General features: G+C 39.4%; 1 protein-coding gene across 1 annotated transcript in view; it reads left to right on the top strand.

Moving 5' to 3' along the window:
• Window positions 1-3,053: 3,053 nt before the first annotated feature.
• The window catches only part of LOC309676413 (myocardial zonula adherens protein-like), a gene marked incomplete at its 5' end in the record, with an annotated part of 61,459 nt that continues 46,127 nt past the window's right edge, over window positions 3,054-18,385 (top strand). The window contains 2 exons of the mRNA XM_082488952.1: window positions 3,054-3,137; window positions 9,231-9,320. Of these exons, the coding sequence (XP_082345078.1) occupies window positions 3,054-3,137; window positions 9,231-9,320 (174 nt within the window). The remainder of the gene's footprint in view (window positions 3,138-9,230; window positions 9,321-18,385) is intronic.

The raw sequence follows: 18,385 nt of genomic DNA, 5'->3' as shown, positions 1-18,385 counted from the left end.
CTTAATATTCCAGTTGATCAAGTGTTATTGGAACTTTTCTTCTTCCTCTGGACTCTGTCAGCAGTTAGCCTGAAGATGGAGAGGAGATTCTGATGAAGAAAAAAAAACCCAAACCCCCAGCCTTTTATCGTGCCCACATTTAGGCAATTTGTTAAGGTAAGACCAGGCTACCCACTCCTGCAGAAATTCTTTTATGATCTGCTGTTCTGTGAGGGCAGACCTACTTCCTCCTCCACGTATTGTATCCTCTGTTGCCCATCTTGTGACCAAGTGCTTTTCATATAAAGGCCTATTGATTCTGTGACATCCTGTTTCATTTTTCCCACAGCATAATGAACTTTGGGCCTCCTGGGAAAAAAGATTTCAGTAATGCTGGTGGTGGGGAACAAGGTAGTCTGCAAAAAAATGAAGACAGTGCCTACACTTTAAATTTCTTGCAGTTTCTGTGTAATTATATTAGCTGTTTCACAACAACTATTGCTCCAGGTATTCATACTGTAGTGTCACCCTGTAATTAACCTGTTGTGCCTTTGGATCAGTGCATTCACAAAGTGCTGGCAGGTTTTGAACTGAAAGCTCAGCATCCTTGTCAGATTATGTTCTGTCACCACATTGTATATTGTTTATGAGCAGTCTATACGACTGCATATACTTTTTGTGTAATCTGTCCAAATGTAAAAATCATTAGAATACTGTTGTTTTACTCAAACTAATTCCCAAGTAGTGATTTACTTTCCATTCCCTCATCCTGTTTCTGTAAGCTAGTGCCATGTGCAAACTACAGACAGCATGAAATGTTCACAACCGCGTACAATGACCGTTGCAAGGAAAAAAAGCTGTAAACTGTGGCAAATCTGTTTCAGACTGTATCAGAACCAGGGAGGTAAGGTCACAGGTCCTGGCAAACCGGGACAAGCTGAAAACAAGACGACTTTTCTCCCTGATCTCACAGGGAGTGAAAGAGGGAGTGACTCTATGAATTGTCACTTCTTGGCATATGCCACACAGGAGAGCTACCAAGGAAGCAAACTCACAATTCAAGGACCTCCTGAATCAGTAGTTGTAGACACATCTTCATGTTTTATAGCCCTCCTAGCTTGTCTTCCATGAGTTTTTCCAGCTACTTTTTGAAAGCATTTATACTTTTTATCATCAGAGTATCCTCTGCCATAATTTAATTTTGCACATAAATGTGGTGCCTGGTTTACTTCAAATCCATTGTTCCCAAGGGTAGAAAATAATGAAAAGCCATTTCCCATTCACTTCTGCAGTATTGGCCATGATCATCTATGCCTCTGTTGCCCATTCCTCTCCATTTTCTTTTGTCCAAGCTGAAGATCCCAAATCTCTTCACCCTGTCTTCATCCAAAACCAATTCTATAATTTTGATCTTTTTTGCAGCCCTTCTGTGTACATCTCGCATTGCTGCAATGTCTTCTCTTGAGCTTCCTTTTTCCAGCCTGGGAGTACCAGGTGTTCATTGAATACTAGCAGCTGGCTCCATAATCTCTGTAGCGCATCAGAGCTCTGGGGATGGAGAAAAAGTCATTCCAAATGTTGCTTTAATGCAAAGATGGGTATTTGTTGATTATTTTTGGTTTTAGTCTCACTTCTACATGTTCACCTCAGCCTTGGCAGAGCTTAAAGATGATAAGGTATTTTCAAATGCTTACTATGCACATAGGACCACATGGCCTACACAAGGGCTGAAGATACTGCAGGTGGGTACACAGCCAACTAGCAAGGCAGAAAACAAATTAGACTCCTTACTACACTTGTGCAGCTTGTTGACTGGGGGAATTATCAAAATTCTCAAACTTGATGCAGACCTCGCAAATTCTCCCAGAAATCTGATTATTGTGCCTTACTCTCTCATGCTGTTGTGTATGGGAAGGGAGGTCCTGTCCCATAGTGTGGCACAAGTTTAGTCTCTGCCTGTTCTTAGAAAAGCAGTTCTGTTTGTGCCTTGCATTGACTAGACAGCCCTGCATACACACCTTTTTCCAGAGGTGAATGAAGTCCAGAGGGCACAACTCCTCACTAACCAGGAGAATCTTACAGGTATATAAACTCCTTCCCAGCTGAAACCACAAAGGCCACCAGCTGGCTGCATACCAGAATTTAAATTGAGACACTTCTGCTCACCAGATTCACCAGGAAAATGTAGTGACCACTGCCAAGAGACCCCAGTGGGTAGGCGACGTACTTGTGAAGGAACATGTTGATGTTGTTGAAGATAAACCTATTCTCCACCTGCACACCACTCTGAAAGCAGCATTACAACCACAAGTTAAGACAGTGGATGATTCATACGGAAATGCAATTCTTTGTAGGCACAAGAGACCTTTGCACAAAAAAAAATAAATCATGTAACATGCAGCCAATCTTGAGTTGAGAGAAATTCAGATAAAAGTGGTTGTTCAATCTCATTTGCCTTGGGCTATATTACCTTCCTCAGGTGGAGAAGAAAACAGTAGCTGGGAAAACAACAGAAAAGATGCTGAATGCTAAATGCAGGCCCTTCGGTCATTCCTCTGGGCCTGGGCAATGCTTTCTTCCTCTCTTCCTCAGATCCTTGTCATGTTGATAGCTCAGTATCTTGCCTGGGGACCGGGAACCGAGAAGCAGAAGAGAATAGACGCATTGTACACAGAGGGTGAGGCACTGGTAGTTCATTGCAGTTTCCATTTCCCCAAATGCAAATTACTTCCCTGTCTTTAGCATTCTCCAAATCGGGAACCAGCGTGGTCGTTAACATCGTAACGGGCAAGGATATTGCATAGCCGTAACCCTCCTTTCACACAACAGTAGAATTTGTAAGTCCTTTGATTCCCGAGGAATGTACCGCTCATGACATTGCGACCGAGACAGTGCGGGGATACAAATTCCGCGGGGAGCGGAACCGGGAGGGGGAAGCGGAGCCTCCGGAGGAGGCTCCGCTTCCCCGTCCCCGGCCCGCCCCCGCCGGGGCAGCCCGCGGACATGTGCGCGGGGGCGGAGCGGCTCCGCCGGCCAAAGGCAGCCGCAGTCAGCGCCGACCGAGCCGGGTGGGGATGCTGCGCTACAGCTCGGGGCTCACCCTCACCGCCACCACCCCCCGGAGGTCGGCCGGCGGCGACGGCCGCGCCCGGCGGAAGGTGCGCGGGGCAGCGCGGTGGGGGGGACGGGGGAGAGGTCGGTCGGTCCTGCGGGCGGTGGAGTAGGGTGAAGCGGCGGTTTGACACCACCCCGCCACCCCATATAGTTTACCCGCGAAGGGCTTCTTTTTTTTTTCTTTTTTCTTTTTTTCTTTTCTTCTTCTTTTTTTTTTTTTTTTTGCTTATTTTCGGTGTTTCCAGGTGAAGCTTGCAGTGTGTGAGAGCGCCTTTTTGCGCGTTTGTAGTAAGAGCTGGGAAATGAAGAGCTTTTGGGGTGCCCTGCGAGGCTTTTGTTAGTGCTAGCCCCTGACTGTTCTTCTGTAAACCTGCGAGGAAGGTGTGCTAGTGTTGGAGATTCCCCCTCTCCCCTTGCGCCTTGATATTTACAACTGAGAACTTGCCTCTCCAGGCTTTGGCAGGAGGAAGCTCACCGTAATGATTTAGATGGCAATAGTAGCTTGTTTTTATAATTAGTTCCTCAAATACAGAAATATGACTTACTGATTTTTTTTATTTTTGTAATTTTCATAAATGAGCTACATGATAATGATGTATTAATCTGTTGGGAAATGCTTCTAAAAAGTTGCTAAAACTCTGGCAGGTATGATGGGAATGTCTCTACAGCCCCTCTGCTTTAAATAGCCCTTTTTTGCTGCTGTAACCACACTGCTATCATTGTGAGTGCATATTCCACGTGTGAAGAAATGAGTTAAAATAAGTGATAAACTTGTTCTTACAGAGAAATACAATCGTGTGATCATGACGCTCTTTGAATTACTTAGCGATTGCTTTGATTCTCAAAAAAAATTAGTTCATAATTGAAACAATGAGGAATGTCATGTTGCCATGTTTTACATGATAACAGGAGGGTCAGGCTCTTCCACAGAATAAAAGCCCTGGCCTTCATAAAAATGAAATTGCTCATGTATGTGGAAAAATTAAGGTGACTTGGAAATCATACTTATGTTCCCTATATGTCTTCTGTGTCCCCACTGAATTTTCCTGTTTTAGTACTTCTTAAAGAAGTTAAAGTTAAGAGAATTTGTGTTTAAGGGATAATTTTCTTGTTTTCATGCCCATGATATATTTTCTGGTGACAATGTAAAATGAAATTTATTTGATACATTCTCTTAAGGAAACTGGCAAAAACCTAATTTGCGAATAAAACCCACTAGGAAGCTGCTGTTCCTTTTTTTTTAGTGAAATGTGACTCTCTTACTATGAGTTGTCAAAAGAGGGGCGGAAGACAGTTAGAATAGCTGCTGAATAAATGAAAGATGCGTGTCACATTCCTGTGTGCCTGTGGTCAGAGGAAAAGTGCCCTTTAATTGTGTGGGGAATCTCGTAGCAGAGATTTCATAAATGGAGCAGGCTAATCAACAGATAAGTGACTGAAGAAAGTATTTTCTTCTTTGCTTTTTAGGACTGACTGAAATTAAACACCAACTTCTTTTCTGCTTTCACCTTCAAAAGTCTAAAACTAACACGGGGCCTTAGGCAAAGGGAATGATTTTTGGCCATTGAGCTGGTAGGTTACTCAATAGATGTGTTATCCCCAAAGCATTTTATTATCAGACATTAGAAAGATCAACAGTATTAAATTCTGGTGATGTTGACTCTAAAGATGATTTGAAGCTAGATCAACAGTGAACCACATCTTCCCTGTGGGGGTACTGTAAAAATCTTAGAAATGGGACTAGTTGTTAGTAGAACAGCTTGCATTTTTCTATTTCTGTACTAGTAACTTTGGTTATTCTACAAAAACGTTGCTCGTTATTTTAATGCTAGCTCTGTAATTATTTCAGTACATAGTTAACCATGATAGATGCCTTTCTGGGTGCTTTGTTTTTTAGAAGGGGGGAAGAAGAGGCTGAAGAACAGTACTTGAATTTGTTTTAAGTTGCACCCTAGTGATTTGAGTGGGATGGTAAACATGATTGTGGATCTGGGCCATGAATTCTCAACGCTTTTAACTAACATATATTGGCTTTTTTCTTAACTGCTGTATTGCGGTAGCTCCCATCTCTGCTGTCCCACTAGCCTCTTAAAAATTTGGTGAAAGTGCATGTCTTCACCTGTTAATTTCCATTGCACTCAGCAAACTTTTGCTGTCTAGTGGTGTGCTGGGCTGAACCTGTCAGTCTTTCTTTTCCTGTCTGCATATTTGTTTCACAAATTATGTCAGATGAAATTTGGAAATACTGCTTGTGGGTTGTTGGTGTCAAAAAGCCATGAGCAAACATAAAGTGTTGTCATAATTGGGATTACTTATATTGTTGGCTTGCCAAAGTGACAGATGCTGTGAATCAAACTAAAATCTGATAGTCTAGAAAACCTGATACCTGGTTCTTTTTCTATCCAGTATTTCTTTCTAAAAGTTGTGCTCACAAAGTTACAATGTCTGTGACATAAAGGTAGGGTGGAAGCTGTGTCTGTCCTTGTTTTCCTTCACTTGTTCTTACTGTTAGTCAGCAGTTAAAGGAAATTGAATAACAGCCTTTCCTCTGCTAGGAGAGTTCTCTTTCGTTCTCCTCCCTGCTTTTTCTCTGCATAACCCAATTTGTTTCTGGAAATTGCTCCTTCATACTCAGTTTTACGTTATTCTGCCAATGTTTGGCACTGAGTTGAGGCTCTTCCTGTTACAATTTCATTTCCATTTTAAGGAAACACTGCAGCAGTGTTTTGCTGTTGGAGGAGGGCTTGCTGTGATTTCCATGTGAGCCTTGCTCATTCATTTGGTCGTGTAAACTTGCTGACAAATGGTACAGTGTGTTGTTTCTTCAGGAAGCACTGCATAGCAAGAACAGTATAGGTACAGTGTTCATAATTGCTTCTGGAGGTTAGAGGAAAAAGCAGTACCTGTTGTTTTTCCCTTGCAATCTATAGTGTTCTTGAATTTTAACAGACTGGTCTATAGTTCTGTCCTTAGGTAGAGTGCATCGTCTGTGGCCCAGGAGGAGCAGGAGTGAATGGCTATATGTTTGCTGCTGGTTCCCCAGGGATGCTGAGGAAGTCCTATTGTTATAAACAATAACAAGAGTACAGCCTGTTTAAGTTTGTCCTAGCAAAGAATTGGGTGGTACTTTGTGGCTGCTGTACAACACTTACTGGGCATGACTTCAAGGCTGGAATGCTTAGATGATTGCCAATGCCGTGGCATTTGCATACAACAGGCTGCAAAGTGAAGCATTAAAACTTTGTTTTGTGTTATATATAATGCCACAGGCATGATACTGATTTGAGGTGTTTTAAAAGCAAGGAGCTAGAGTGGAAATGAGTGCAGGGGTGGGGGGAAGGTTATTCGGGGGATAATAGAGACGGCAATGTGAAAAGAAAAGGGCAAGAAAAATCGTTTAAATGATAACAACCCTTTGGTTGTACGGAGGTTTTAGTCTCAACAAATTACTGTTATGTTTATTATATAACTTATATTTCCAACCTAGTTGTTACGATTTGACTGCCATCTGTACTGGGCTTCTGTGATTTCCTTCATAGTAACCCTCTAACACATGAATTGCTGTAATGAGACAGGCAGTCATGATTCACTAACTGGTATACAGGTACTGGGATAATTACTTATTTACAATCACTGCACTGTGAACCTATAAGTATGTTGGCTATAATTAGTCCCATACTGACTAACAGGCAAGGTATTTGCCAGCTTCAGAGAATCATACACAACTCCATTTCTCCTATTTTTGAGTTGTCGGTCATTATCTGTTTCTATTTAATTCGGGTATTTTTTCATGTTTTCTCCTAGCAATCCTTTCATTCCTTTTAGTCTAGTTTTTCTTCACTTGAAATCACCGTAAGAAAAAGTTGGCCTTGTCTATCACTTCCTGCACAGCACAGCACAAATTCAGTTCTATTTCCTATTTATGGGTCTAGTCTTTCTTTGTTTGCCTACATGGAGGAATGCCAGACTGTTTCCCTTCTTCTTGTAAACAGGGATGTTTTAAGAGGAAAGAGCCTTGCTAAGCTAATGGGAAAAAAGAGCAGGGGAAAATGGAAATTAAATAGGTGACAAAAAGTGGTATTAAATACCTTATGAATCAACTAGCTCCAAAGTTGAGGACTTTCTTATTAACGTATCTTCATAACTAACTTGTAAGCAGGAAGCACCTCCAGCTTCTGCCAGTATATGGGGAGAGTCTGGCGTTCTCAGAACAAACATAGTCAATCAGTGTCAAAACCCAATGTGCAAGGATTCATCATTTTAAAATGCATTTCATTGTTTCAGAATTCTTTAGCAAACAGGAAAGCATAACCTGCTTTTATATTAAGTTTTGGGTGTTTTACGTCACTTTCTCTGTGGCTTCTTGTTCTAGATTTGCTAGCATATGGCTGAATGATAAATTAACGGTGAGGAGCCCACTGCACAAAAGGTAGCCTCCACAGTTGTGCCTAAGGAGTAGGTTACATTTCACCTTGATCTTATTATAGATGATTTTTTCCTTTTTTTTTTTTTTTCTTTATAATACAGACAGACCTCACATACTTTATGGGAACTTTATTTCAGGACACTGTTCCTTATTGATAGAAGGCCTTGCAGACCTAAAAGACCAAACAGAGAAGAAGATGGAAGGCAATACAAAGTAGCATTTTTTAATACAGTTGACAGCATACCAGTAGTCTAAACACTGTTGTTTCTCCTCTCAACAGATTTAAAGAAAGGCTGGAAGAAAAATAGTGAAGTTGGTGCAGATATTTGCAGATAGCTCTTCCAATTGCTTTTGCTTGGGAAGAAGAGAAAGTTTAAGCTTGTTTGAAAAGTTGAAAAACGCCCATTGTCTGGAAACAGGGAAAAAGGGGGGGGTATCCTTGTCATGATGCTGAAGAGTGCTGCTCTGAGGAGATAGTGTTGTAAAGAGTCCTGAAAGCGAAGTCAAGTTAGCACGAGTGATATGAGAGACAGTTGGAAGAAGTGAATTTTAAAATGGTAAAATTTGGGATCCATGAAAAGGACTTTGCTGCTGTGCTCTGGATGCCTGTGAGCAGAACATGATTGCCATTTTCAAGGCAAAAGGAAGTGCTGTAATGACCCAGATATGAGCTGTGAGCTTGGGCAAGTGCGATGGAAAGGTGTATTTCAGAGAGAAAGTATGCATTCAGCATGACTGGAGGTAAGGACAAACTAGAGAGATCTAGATCAGATAGAAGAACAGTGGTGATGGCCCATAGTAATCATGAAAGATACTTTAAACATTTTGAGGAAGAACTTCAAGAGCCCTGTTTGTTGTCAACAGACAACTGGGATTTCACAGAAAGGTATTGCTCAGCTCCTAATTTGGACAAATTTCTCATTTCATCTTTTGCTATGTAGGACTTGTAGTTGTTTTCCACAAAAATGTTTCATGAATAGGACAAAGACTGAAAGTTTTAACCAAGTTTCTTGTATGAAATGTGTTGCTTTAAAAATATTGTTACACCAAAAATCTCTCAGCCAAAAGCAAGGCAAACTGCAGTTGGGGGTAGAAAGATATCAACCTGTTTCCTCAGCAAGAGAATAGCTTCTCTGAAATCAGATAGGAAACAATAACTCTTACATTTTCTCTGAAGCATTTTGAAGCTTAGTTTTTACAAACAACTTGTATGTATCAGATTTCAATAATAGTCCTATTCCCATTCAGTGGAATTGCAGTACTGTGGTATCCTTGGATCAAATACTTCGATATATACTGAACAGAAAAGAGGCATTCGCTCCAGAATACACTTTTGTGTTTTTAAATAATCCCTTTTGAAGGTTAAAAGTATGCCAAATCTGCAAACAAAACTGAGAAACTAGAAAATTATGTTCATTGTTCTGTTATCTCAGCTCTCAATGTCATTTATGAGTACATAAAACCATATTGTTGATTGAGAAGGTTTTTTGCTATTTCAAGTATGTAATTATGGGAATGCCCTTGAATTATTTCTTGCCAGCTAAAAACCCCTCCAACCTTTAAAAGATAATCTTTTGTAAGCTATGTGGCAGAAGGTAGAAAATAGTAAATTAAAACTTGAATATTAGTACAGTTCATTCTGTAAAGAAAGTTATTAAAATAATTTTTTGTAATGCTTAAATCTAAACCCAAACCCTTGTTTTTCTTTCAGATGAATGTCTGTAGGTTACGCTTAACAGTACCACCTGATGAATGCTTACAGCCTGAACAGGGAGTGAAGGAACCTGAAAGAAAGAAAAATGTAAGTTTTAAGAATCAAATTCTTATAATACTCTGTATAAACAAGGAGTAAATATTGCCATCTGCAGAAGCTGATATTAGTTGTTTTGGGACCCCAAAGCCCAGTTGTCTTGGAAGACTGAAGAACATGTGGAAGCTGAGCAGGTCAGCTGTGAGCTTTGAGCCTGAGCCTTGGAGTTGGGGATAGTGAAACTGCATGTAAAACAGGACAGGAGCAGAGGAATAGCACAGAGATTGTAGGTGATTTGTGACTGAGGTACTTGTAAGACTTGATTATTTAATATTTATATATTAAAGAGGAGGAAACTGCTATCAAGAGCAGAGTCTTGCATTAAGCAGGATCTTGATTCTCACCTGAAGGGGATTTTGTTTTTCATGTAGGATTAACACTGGGCAAGATTTGAACCTTAATGTGCATAGGAGCTGGCTTGCCTGGGATTTAGATGTTTTGCTGTGTCAGGTGATTTTGGTAATAGGTGATGTACTAAAAAGAAATATAAAACAAAGAATTCAAGATTTTTTTGAAGTAAAAGTGATTTGAAGGTCACGTGTGTAGAAGAGTTCAGAAGGGCAATTTGTAGAAGCAAGTAGTTTGCACACACACAAAAAGATCTTACAGCTGCTTTGGTGTAGAACTTGTTCTTTAAGAGCTGTTTCAGAGCAATGATGTTTAATTTGTCTTAAGGATGGAGACTAAAAAGGGAAGCTGGACAGGCTCCACAACTTCACCACGTTTACACTTTGATAAACCAAAATCAAACAAGAAGTTGGCTAAGTGTACCGGACCCAATGTCTCAATAGCAAGCAATATGACAATGGGAAGCAAAACAACAATAGGATTTATTTGAAGTGGTAATTTATTTCTCGGTGGTAATCAGAAGCAAAAGTAACTGTAAAATTACTCAGAAGGGCGTACATTTTAAAGCAGTAAAAATAAATGCAAAGTAAAATGGTCAAGATAAAGATTCCTTGTCAGATATTTCTTGTGCTGGAATCTTGTAGACGCTCAGCTTTTCATACACTGCTGTGGCAGACTAATAGGTCCTCGAGCATCTATAAATGTTACTTACTGAATGGATTAGAGAGGCCTTAATGCAAACTAAATTTGGACCACCATTAAATAGTAATATTTCATTTTATACAGAGGTGTTTTAGTTGTAGGACTTAGAGTAGCTTCCCCCACCACTTACTCTGTCAGTCTCTTGTCAGTTTGTATCTGATTGCAGAAGCTCTCATTGCCCAAAGAGTAATGTCAGTTTGTTTTTCAGGAGGATAGATACTGACTCACGGCTTACTCACTTTACTGTCCTGAGTAGTGTAATGATAAGAAAGAAGCATAAATGATTAGGGCTTGAACAATTTGTAGTGGCTTTCTTACACGACCAATTTTTCCTCTGTGGGACCTTGTATTTAATCAGTGCTGTAGTTCCCCCATAATACAAGGGCAAATGGGCTTTTTATCAGAGAATGTGAAGGAGAGGATATGAAAGGTAATAAATACGTTATTTAGCTCATTTTACATTTCAGTACAATGATCTTTAAGAGATGGATCCTTTCTAGTTGAGACCAAAGAAATTGTATGTAATTTAAATATTTTATGTTCTGAGTAGTTTTGTAAAGTTCAGTACTTATACACAATTTAAAGACTTTTAGAAAGCATACATACAGCCTTCAGAGCTAGATGGGATCTAATTAGTCAATTTCATAGCAATTAAAAAACACAGAGTAATCGTGCCATATACTTGTGGTTTTCCATCAAAAAATCAGATTGTGAACAGTTTTTTCCTCATATCTCTAAAACAAGACAGTAATGTATTACCTGTAGATTTTTGTCTATGTAATGTATTGCTTTATGTATTTGAATTAGTTACACAGTGACTTACAGTGCACACAGGAGTCTTGACTAGTCATGCTGTGATACTTTTCTCTTACTGCAAAATTTAGTTGGGTGGTTTTGTTTGTTTTCTTTTAAAAAAAGTTATCTCCTAAAAGCAGTGATCAGGTATCTCTGCTGATCCACCCATGTTCAACTGGCTCAATGTTAATGAAATTGCTTAAAGCACATTGAGAATAACAGGTTTTCCAAATGTTAAATAATCATCACACAGTCCTATGACAACTGTGCCCTCCTTCTTGGAAATAGAGATAAAAAAGAGAAATTAGGGAACTGCTCAGTTTTCTGCCTTGCACTTCACAATTTAAGGTCAAAAAACACAGCTTCACCAAGAATACAATTTAACAGCAGATCTCTTATTGGAATCTGGAGTTCTGTGCTATCTTTAAATGCTGAGTATTAAGAAAATGGGAAGCTGGAAAATGTTTTTGGCAATTAAAATAAATTAGTGTGATTTACAGAAATGAACTGCAGGGGTAATCTGTGGGATTGTACAATTTTTGCTGGAGCACTCGGGCAGGTCAGGGAGCCTGAGTCTGGCTGCCAGGTACTCTCCTGTTGGGGAGGGGAAGTGCTGGAGAGAGCCAGACTCTTCCCTGCCTCTGCCTGCTGCTGGGGGAGGAGAGCAGAGACCTTGCTGTGTCAGAGGGAATGCCAGAAGACTATAAATACACCGTGGCGTGACATTTAGTTGTAATCTCCTCTTTCAAATCTTTCATTAGAAGGAGGTGATTTTGAGCTGCCCTAATGTGACATAGTGATGGCTTACTGACTATTTCTTACTTTTCTGTGTCTTTCTGGGGGTTGGTACCTTTAAGAGATGCTTCAGTTGCAAAATCAGCTAGTGAACAGCATTGAAGCTCTTTCTAGTGCTGATCTTCCCAATAGCTTGTTTTGGAGCTTGATATCAGCTCAGAACTGATTCTTTATTGGTTATGTTAGTAGCTATTAGCTTAGCCTTTTTCATTGTGGTCCAAGTTTAGCAGAAAATGTATGCTGTAGTTCACTAAATCTGTATCGGTGTGGTGTTTCTAGATTGACACTTTTATTGCTGTACATCCATGGAATATAAATGAACCAGTGTAAGAGATTAAAACAAAGCCGTGGATCTGGGCAGTTTTCTTGCAACAAAATTGCTGCAGGCATTGCTGTACTAGGATGGCCTCTCCCTGTCTTTTGTGAAAGGCTGGCAGATGGTACACAGTTAGAAGTGGATCCCAGTAACTGAAGGGGGAGTGAGCTTGTGCTTTAGTGTGTCAGGTTGGATTTTTATATTCATATTTAGGCCATGATAACTTGAAAGAAGCATATGAGAACTGAAGTCACAAGTAGAGGTTGGTTTGTTTGCTTGGCTTTTACAGGCTAAAAGCCTACTGCTAAATATCTCTGAACTGTTAGTACTTTAGGTGGCAAGAATCTGAAACTATCTCGATTTTGTTCCATTACTTGTGTTGGTGATAGACAGGGAATCACAGTAGCGTGAAGTACAAAGGAATATTGTACTTGTCAGATTGTATGCAAAATCTGCATGTCCTGAAGCCTGCCTTGTCTTGCATAATAAAGGGCTACCAGACAATTGTATTGTCCCTCTTTGGGACTGGGCTTATTTTTATCCATCAGTCCCTTTCTTCACTGTCATGGCTAAATTTGGAAGTGTCATTGGAAGCTGCAGCTAGGAATTTGAGGGCAGAATATGGAGATATGTGTAGACAGATTTTTCTTTTTCGTTTGGACACATGCTCAAGGGAGTGAAAACGAAATCATACTCTAGAAATTTGTATCACTTTCCTATCTTTGTGACTTTCAATAGAGTTTGAGCAATGTTTAGTCTTAAACTCTTAATTGGTACTTTGGCTGTATATATCCTTAAACTCTTTAATTTTCTTATGTTTTTAAAGCATCTCAACCAAGTGGTGAAACTCTTTTGCTTCCTAAGCAGAAATACAGAAGCATAGCAAACTTTTTTTTTTCCCCAGCAAGAAAGTAGGCTGTCAGGAAGCCAGAGGGGGAATTTGCTCCTGTATGTGAGGGAGAGAATCAAGCAGAAGCTTGTGTCAGGCCTGGATGAAAGAACAGGAGCGCAATGAACATGGGGCTGTTGTGCACATTGAATCTAGGACAGTGCCTATTTTCTCTGCTGATCTGCTGCTGCCAGCCCACTCCCATCAGCATAGCAGAAGTTGTGTCATCACAAATGTGGTTATCTACTACAGGTGGCTGATGTTACTATTTCTCAGCCTCTCCAGCACTGATTGCTTGATTTTTGACATGTACTAATTAAGTGATACCTTCATTAAAAACAGCATGAAAACCACAGAAAAAATTCCATGGACTTCTGTGGTTACTGCTCTATTTGTTGTATCTTATTTTCTTCATGTATAAACATTGATGTTCGGTGTATGGATTTGATTAGATATGAGTCTATGTAATGCACATCAATTCTATTTTTTGAGATAGGCACCTAAATTCTACATTTCAAGGAGCTTAAAAGTTGGAATATGTTAAATGATGCTTCTTGTTTAGAGTAATGAATTTAAGAACAGTCGTGTCAATGTCTTGGCATATTTTCCCTATTTTAACACTATTTATGTATGAAACATCCCTAAATGTAACATGAGTTTCATGGGCTGTAATAGAATATAAAAAACCAGAAAAACATAGCTACCTTTTGTCAGAGCACAGCAACTTGCCTTGGTGAGCTCCATATTATAAATTTGTCATTTTTATGGAACAGAAAATATGTATCCTAAGTAACGATGTGAATATTCCTTGTATAACTAGTGAACAAGCAAAAGATAAGTGGATATTTCAGAAACCTTTGAAATGTGGCAGTTGGGGAAGAGATAAAGCCTCACTTAACTGATATAGTTCAGGTTAAAAGAAGAGTTTTTAGATGGTGCAGGTAAGCAGAAGATCACGATTTAGCAAAATTTTAAGGCCATATGAGTACTAAATCCAGAATTTTGTGAATCATTACATTAGGTGTCCTTTTTCATCAAAATAAGATACCTCTTCGGTGCTTCTGCTTCCAATTTTGGGGCAGGGAGACAGTATAAAGTTTGGGGGTATCTGACTTTGATTTCAAAAACTGATAGAGATTAGGAAGCAATCATCCCTCAGTGTTATTTACATAATGCCAATAAAACCATGGACAATACAAAAAGCAGCTAACAACTCCTACTTAGGGGTTGTTTTCACAGTGTCTCTGCTTCACCTCTTTCATGCTACTTGTGCTACTTCCTTGGTCAGAGACATAAACAGGATGCATGGCAATTATCGAGACTTTTGCAACCTTGGGGTGTAGGCTTCTGTTTTAAATATTAACTATGTAAACACAGTCTGTTTCTTTAGTACATGCTGTGTGATCACACCAAGTGCAACATGACGGTTGCTGCAACGTAGACACAGCATGTTCCTGGAAACTGCTGTAGTATTCATGTGCACCAACATGATGTGTTCTTGCTGTTGCCTTGGACTGTCATATAACTGAGTATAGGTACAAAGAAATATTCACAAATTGCTTAAGACAAGTCTGCCTTTTCAGATCAGTAGCTCACATTAGAAGGGATTTTGAGCACAATTTGGGGCAACGGCTGCGCTTGTTACAATGCACCAAGTGCATAGGTAGGTGGGGAGAGAGAACTTCCCTGTACTCTAGAGCTGGCCAATATTTTGACTTTAAATAGCAATGGCTAACTAATCTAATGGAACCTTCCATCTTCAAGCACTTGTCTGGTTAGCTTTACAGTATTTACTTGCTCCTAAATACTTGCATGTATTTGCTTACGATGTTATCATCACTGAGATGTCTCACTGCAGACCAGGGTGGAGACAGGTGAGGACCTTCTCAGAAAAATACATGAATTCTGAGAGTGGTTATGTATGGGACAGAGAGCAAAACAATGAAAAGTATTTGACTTAAAAAACAATCTGTAGTCTCCAGGGATGTGAAAAATCCAGGATCTGTGGAAAGGGAAACATGGGAGAGAGGACATGACAGAGGAAGAACAGAGGACAAGGCAGAAAAGGAAAAAACACTGAAGGGAGGAAAATAAACAGAGGTGGGTGGAAGTAGCTTAAGAGAGGAGACAAACTGGCAGAAAGTATACTCTGTATACTCAGTGATGCAGTTCTGTGAAGCAGTTTGAGAACTGAGCTGTTCAGCAAGATGTTCTTTAGAGGCAAAGGTGTATTAAAAAATAGTCAACAAGCAAAACAACCCATCCACTTCTCAACCCTGTATTGAGCAAAGTTTTCTGATTGTAACTCTTCCTCTAAGAGGAGATTGTATCCATCAGGTTAGCCCTTTTTCGTCAGGGCATATGCTGAACCCTGAAACAAGTGGTCATTGAGTAGAAATGAAGACTTACCAACCAGAGAAAAGGGGGAGTAGAAGGTAAGCATAGCTGGAATAGAACAGCAAGGAAAAAGGCTAAAGAATTATGAGACCAGTTATTTGTAGAGCTATTGGTTCACACAGCTTTAAATCAAGCAAGAACTGTACTGAAATTTTAACCAGGTGCTTGGCCTGGGGATTGTGATACAAAGGAGGAGTAAGGAGGGGGTAAAAGCAATATCCTGTATTTTAAGTAGCACATAGTAGAACTGGAACACTCAACAGATGATGGAGATTCTTTTAATTTTCGGAAAGAGAAGTAACAAAGGCATCTTGGGAGGCTTGTGCAAATATAGACAACAGGCAAGTTTAGCATGATTGCAAGAGGTGTGTAGCCAATCTGGCTTTGTGCGTACTTAATCCTGCATGTACTGCCCATTATGATGTAAATTTAAGTCTGTTCCTCTGTAAAATATGTAAGTACCATGGTGATTTTCCAGCTGCAAACCCATTAGTTTGAATTTCTAGGTCTTTGTTAGAGGGGGTGTATGTAGAAATTCCTTCAAGTCATTCCTTAGCAATGTGTTTATAATATTCTAAAAAAGAGGAATTTGGTCATAATTTTCTTCCAGAACTCTGCAAACAGCACTTTAAACAATTCTGCTAATGTTTTGGAGGCACAAAGGATCTTGGTAGTTGCTGGTATTCAGCTGTTCACTTCATAAAAAATGAACAATCATGGGTAAAGGGCATGGATTTATGAATTCAGTGTCTGGTGCCTTAGTAACCACTAAACAATCGGTGATTATTCATTTGGTTATCAGGAAGATGGAAAATTGTATGTAATCTCTTTATCCAGGTGCAGGGGAGGAGCTGCGATGAAAATGTTAAAGAAACTGTACAACCCCGGAAGCAAACAAACACAAAAAAGTTTTGAGTCATGTCCCCATCTAACTTCTGTATTTTCTCTACTCTCAAAATATCAGGTGTGAGGTTTTTGTTTGTACACATCCAAACAGCAAAACAAAAACCCCAATAATGCATAATTATGAAAATTCTCATTATCAGGATATGAAGTTTGCATATAATGTTTTCAAAGTGCAAAATTATATGTATAGGTAAGGCTGGTTGCCCAGTGTTTTTCCATTAAGTGGTTTTAAGGCTTTCTTTTTAAATGATGCCTTATAGCTTTGTTGTCCTTTGCCTGAAATGTTCTTTGTCAGGTGTCTGCTCTGTGATTGTTCCCTCCCAGCCCTGCACACGCATACCCACAGCTTCAGGAAAATGGTTAAGCTATTAATGATATGGTAAAGGAAAATGTGTAGGATTTACAATGTTGAGAAAATCTGTCAGTACTGAGTGGGAGGGACACACACTTAAAAAAAAAATTAAAAAAAAAATCTGTCATTACCCATTCTTCTTAATGCAGGTAGATTTTTTTTTTCCTGTTCTTTTTTCCATTACCTAAAGAAGTGTTTATTCTTCTTGCCACCATAGTTGTTAGTTCGGCTGCTAAAAACTGACAGTGCTACTGCTTTAGCCTGCTGATGCTATCGTCACTGTCTGTCGTGGTAAGGACTGGAGATTCTCTAGGGTGCAGCTGCAGATGGATATCAGATGCTGAGCTTCATCTTTTTAAGCCTCTGTTTGGTGTCAAAGAGAGTTTTTAGACACTGCTTAGACTCTTAATTTAGTAAAGAATCTCAAAGTTTGTTGGTTTTCATACAGTGTCATTACTGAACAACAAAACAAACCCAAACATATTCTAAGATCAATGTAGTAAACATTCTCAAATTTACCCATATCCTGTATATCTAGTGTGAGAAAGAAAGTGCAGTAAAATTACCTGTAACTGATTTGTCCCCAGCGCTGGCCTTTCAAAAACAATGTGCAAAGCTAAGCAGTATCGGCTGCGTTTCCATGACTGTGTCTTTCTAACTTTCTATTCAGAAATGATCACTAATTTTAGGTTTGCAAATATTCAAAGTTAGGTAAGAATATTTTTTCTGTTCTTTTTAAAAAGTCATAAATGTGGATGTCTTCATCTAAGATAATTGTTTAAATTCTTTTTAGTCAAGAAGAGAAATTAGTACTTCTGGAGACTGACTCATTTCAGATGATTGCTACAGAAGGATGTTTCTCTGGGTGGATTAGAAGGGAGGCTAGGTGAACAGTCAGGTCAGGTGGTTACATCTGACCTTGCAGATATTTATTTACATGCTGAGGGAAATGATTCCTACTGTTTGCATGAATATTTTTTTATACCTAGTGTATTGATGAGTAAGAGGAATCTGTTGCAAAGAGTGCCTAAAAGTAAGATATACAGTTACTATGTTTTACAAATTTCTGCAGCTCATTAAAATAACAAACATAGGCACTTTAAAACAGCCTTTCTATTTACCAATCAAGACCTGATTTCAAAGTTTTATCCTCCTACGATAGTTAATAACACTGGAACACCCACACGAATGCTGTTTCATAGCTTTACTTTAGCTCTTACAATGTCAGTTCTACAACTTCTATAAGAGAAATGCAGCACTGAAATGAATGTTTGATTGCTTTGGAGATCCTTGGTTAGCCTTAAATGCAAACTGAAATTCTACTTTGTTTATCTCCAAGATAAACAGATATTTTCTGAGCTCTGTTTAAGGAACTTTGCCTAAAATGTTTTCAGTTTCTTCTGAGAACTTTCTAAAACTTTATTAAACTCGTGAATTCTTATATTTCCTGCAGCAGGGAGTTTGGGGAGTGAGGGGCAATTCTGTGGTTGCAAGAGTTTAAAGGGAACTGTGAGAGCTGACAGTGCCCTGGAAGAATGCAGAAAAGTAGCATGTGT

Source organism: Vanellus vanellus (assembly GCF_965231255.1).
Source record: "Vanellus vanellus genome assembly, chromosome: 11".
Classification (NCBI taxonomy): Eukaryota; Metazoa; Chordata; class Aves; order Charadriiformes; family Charadriidae; genus Vanellus; species Vanellus vanellus.
The sequence above is the reverse complement of the archived record's forward strand: the minus strand, read 5'-3'. Positions and strand labels throughout refer to the sequence as shown.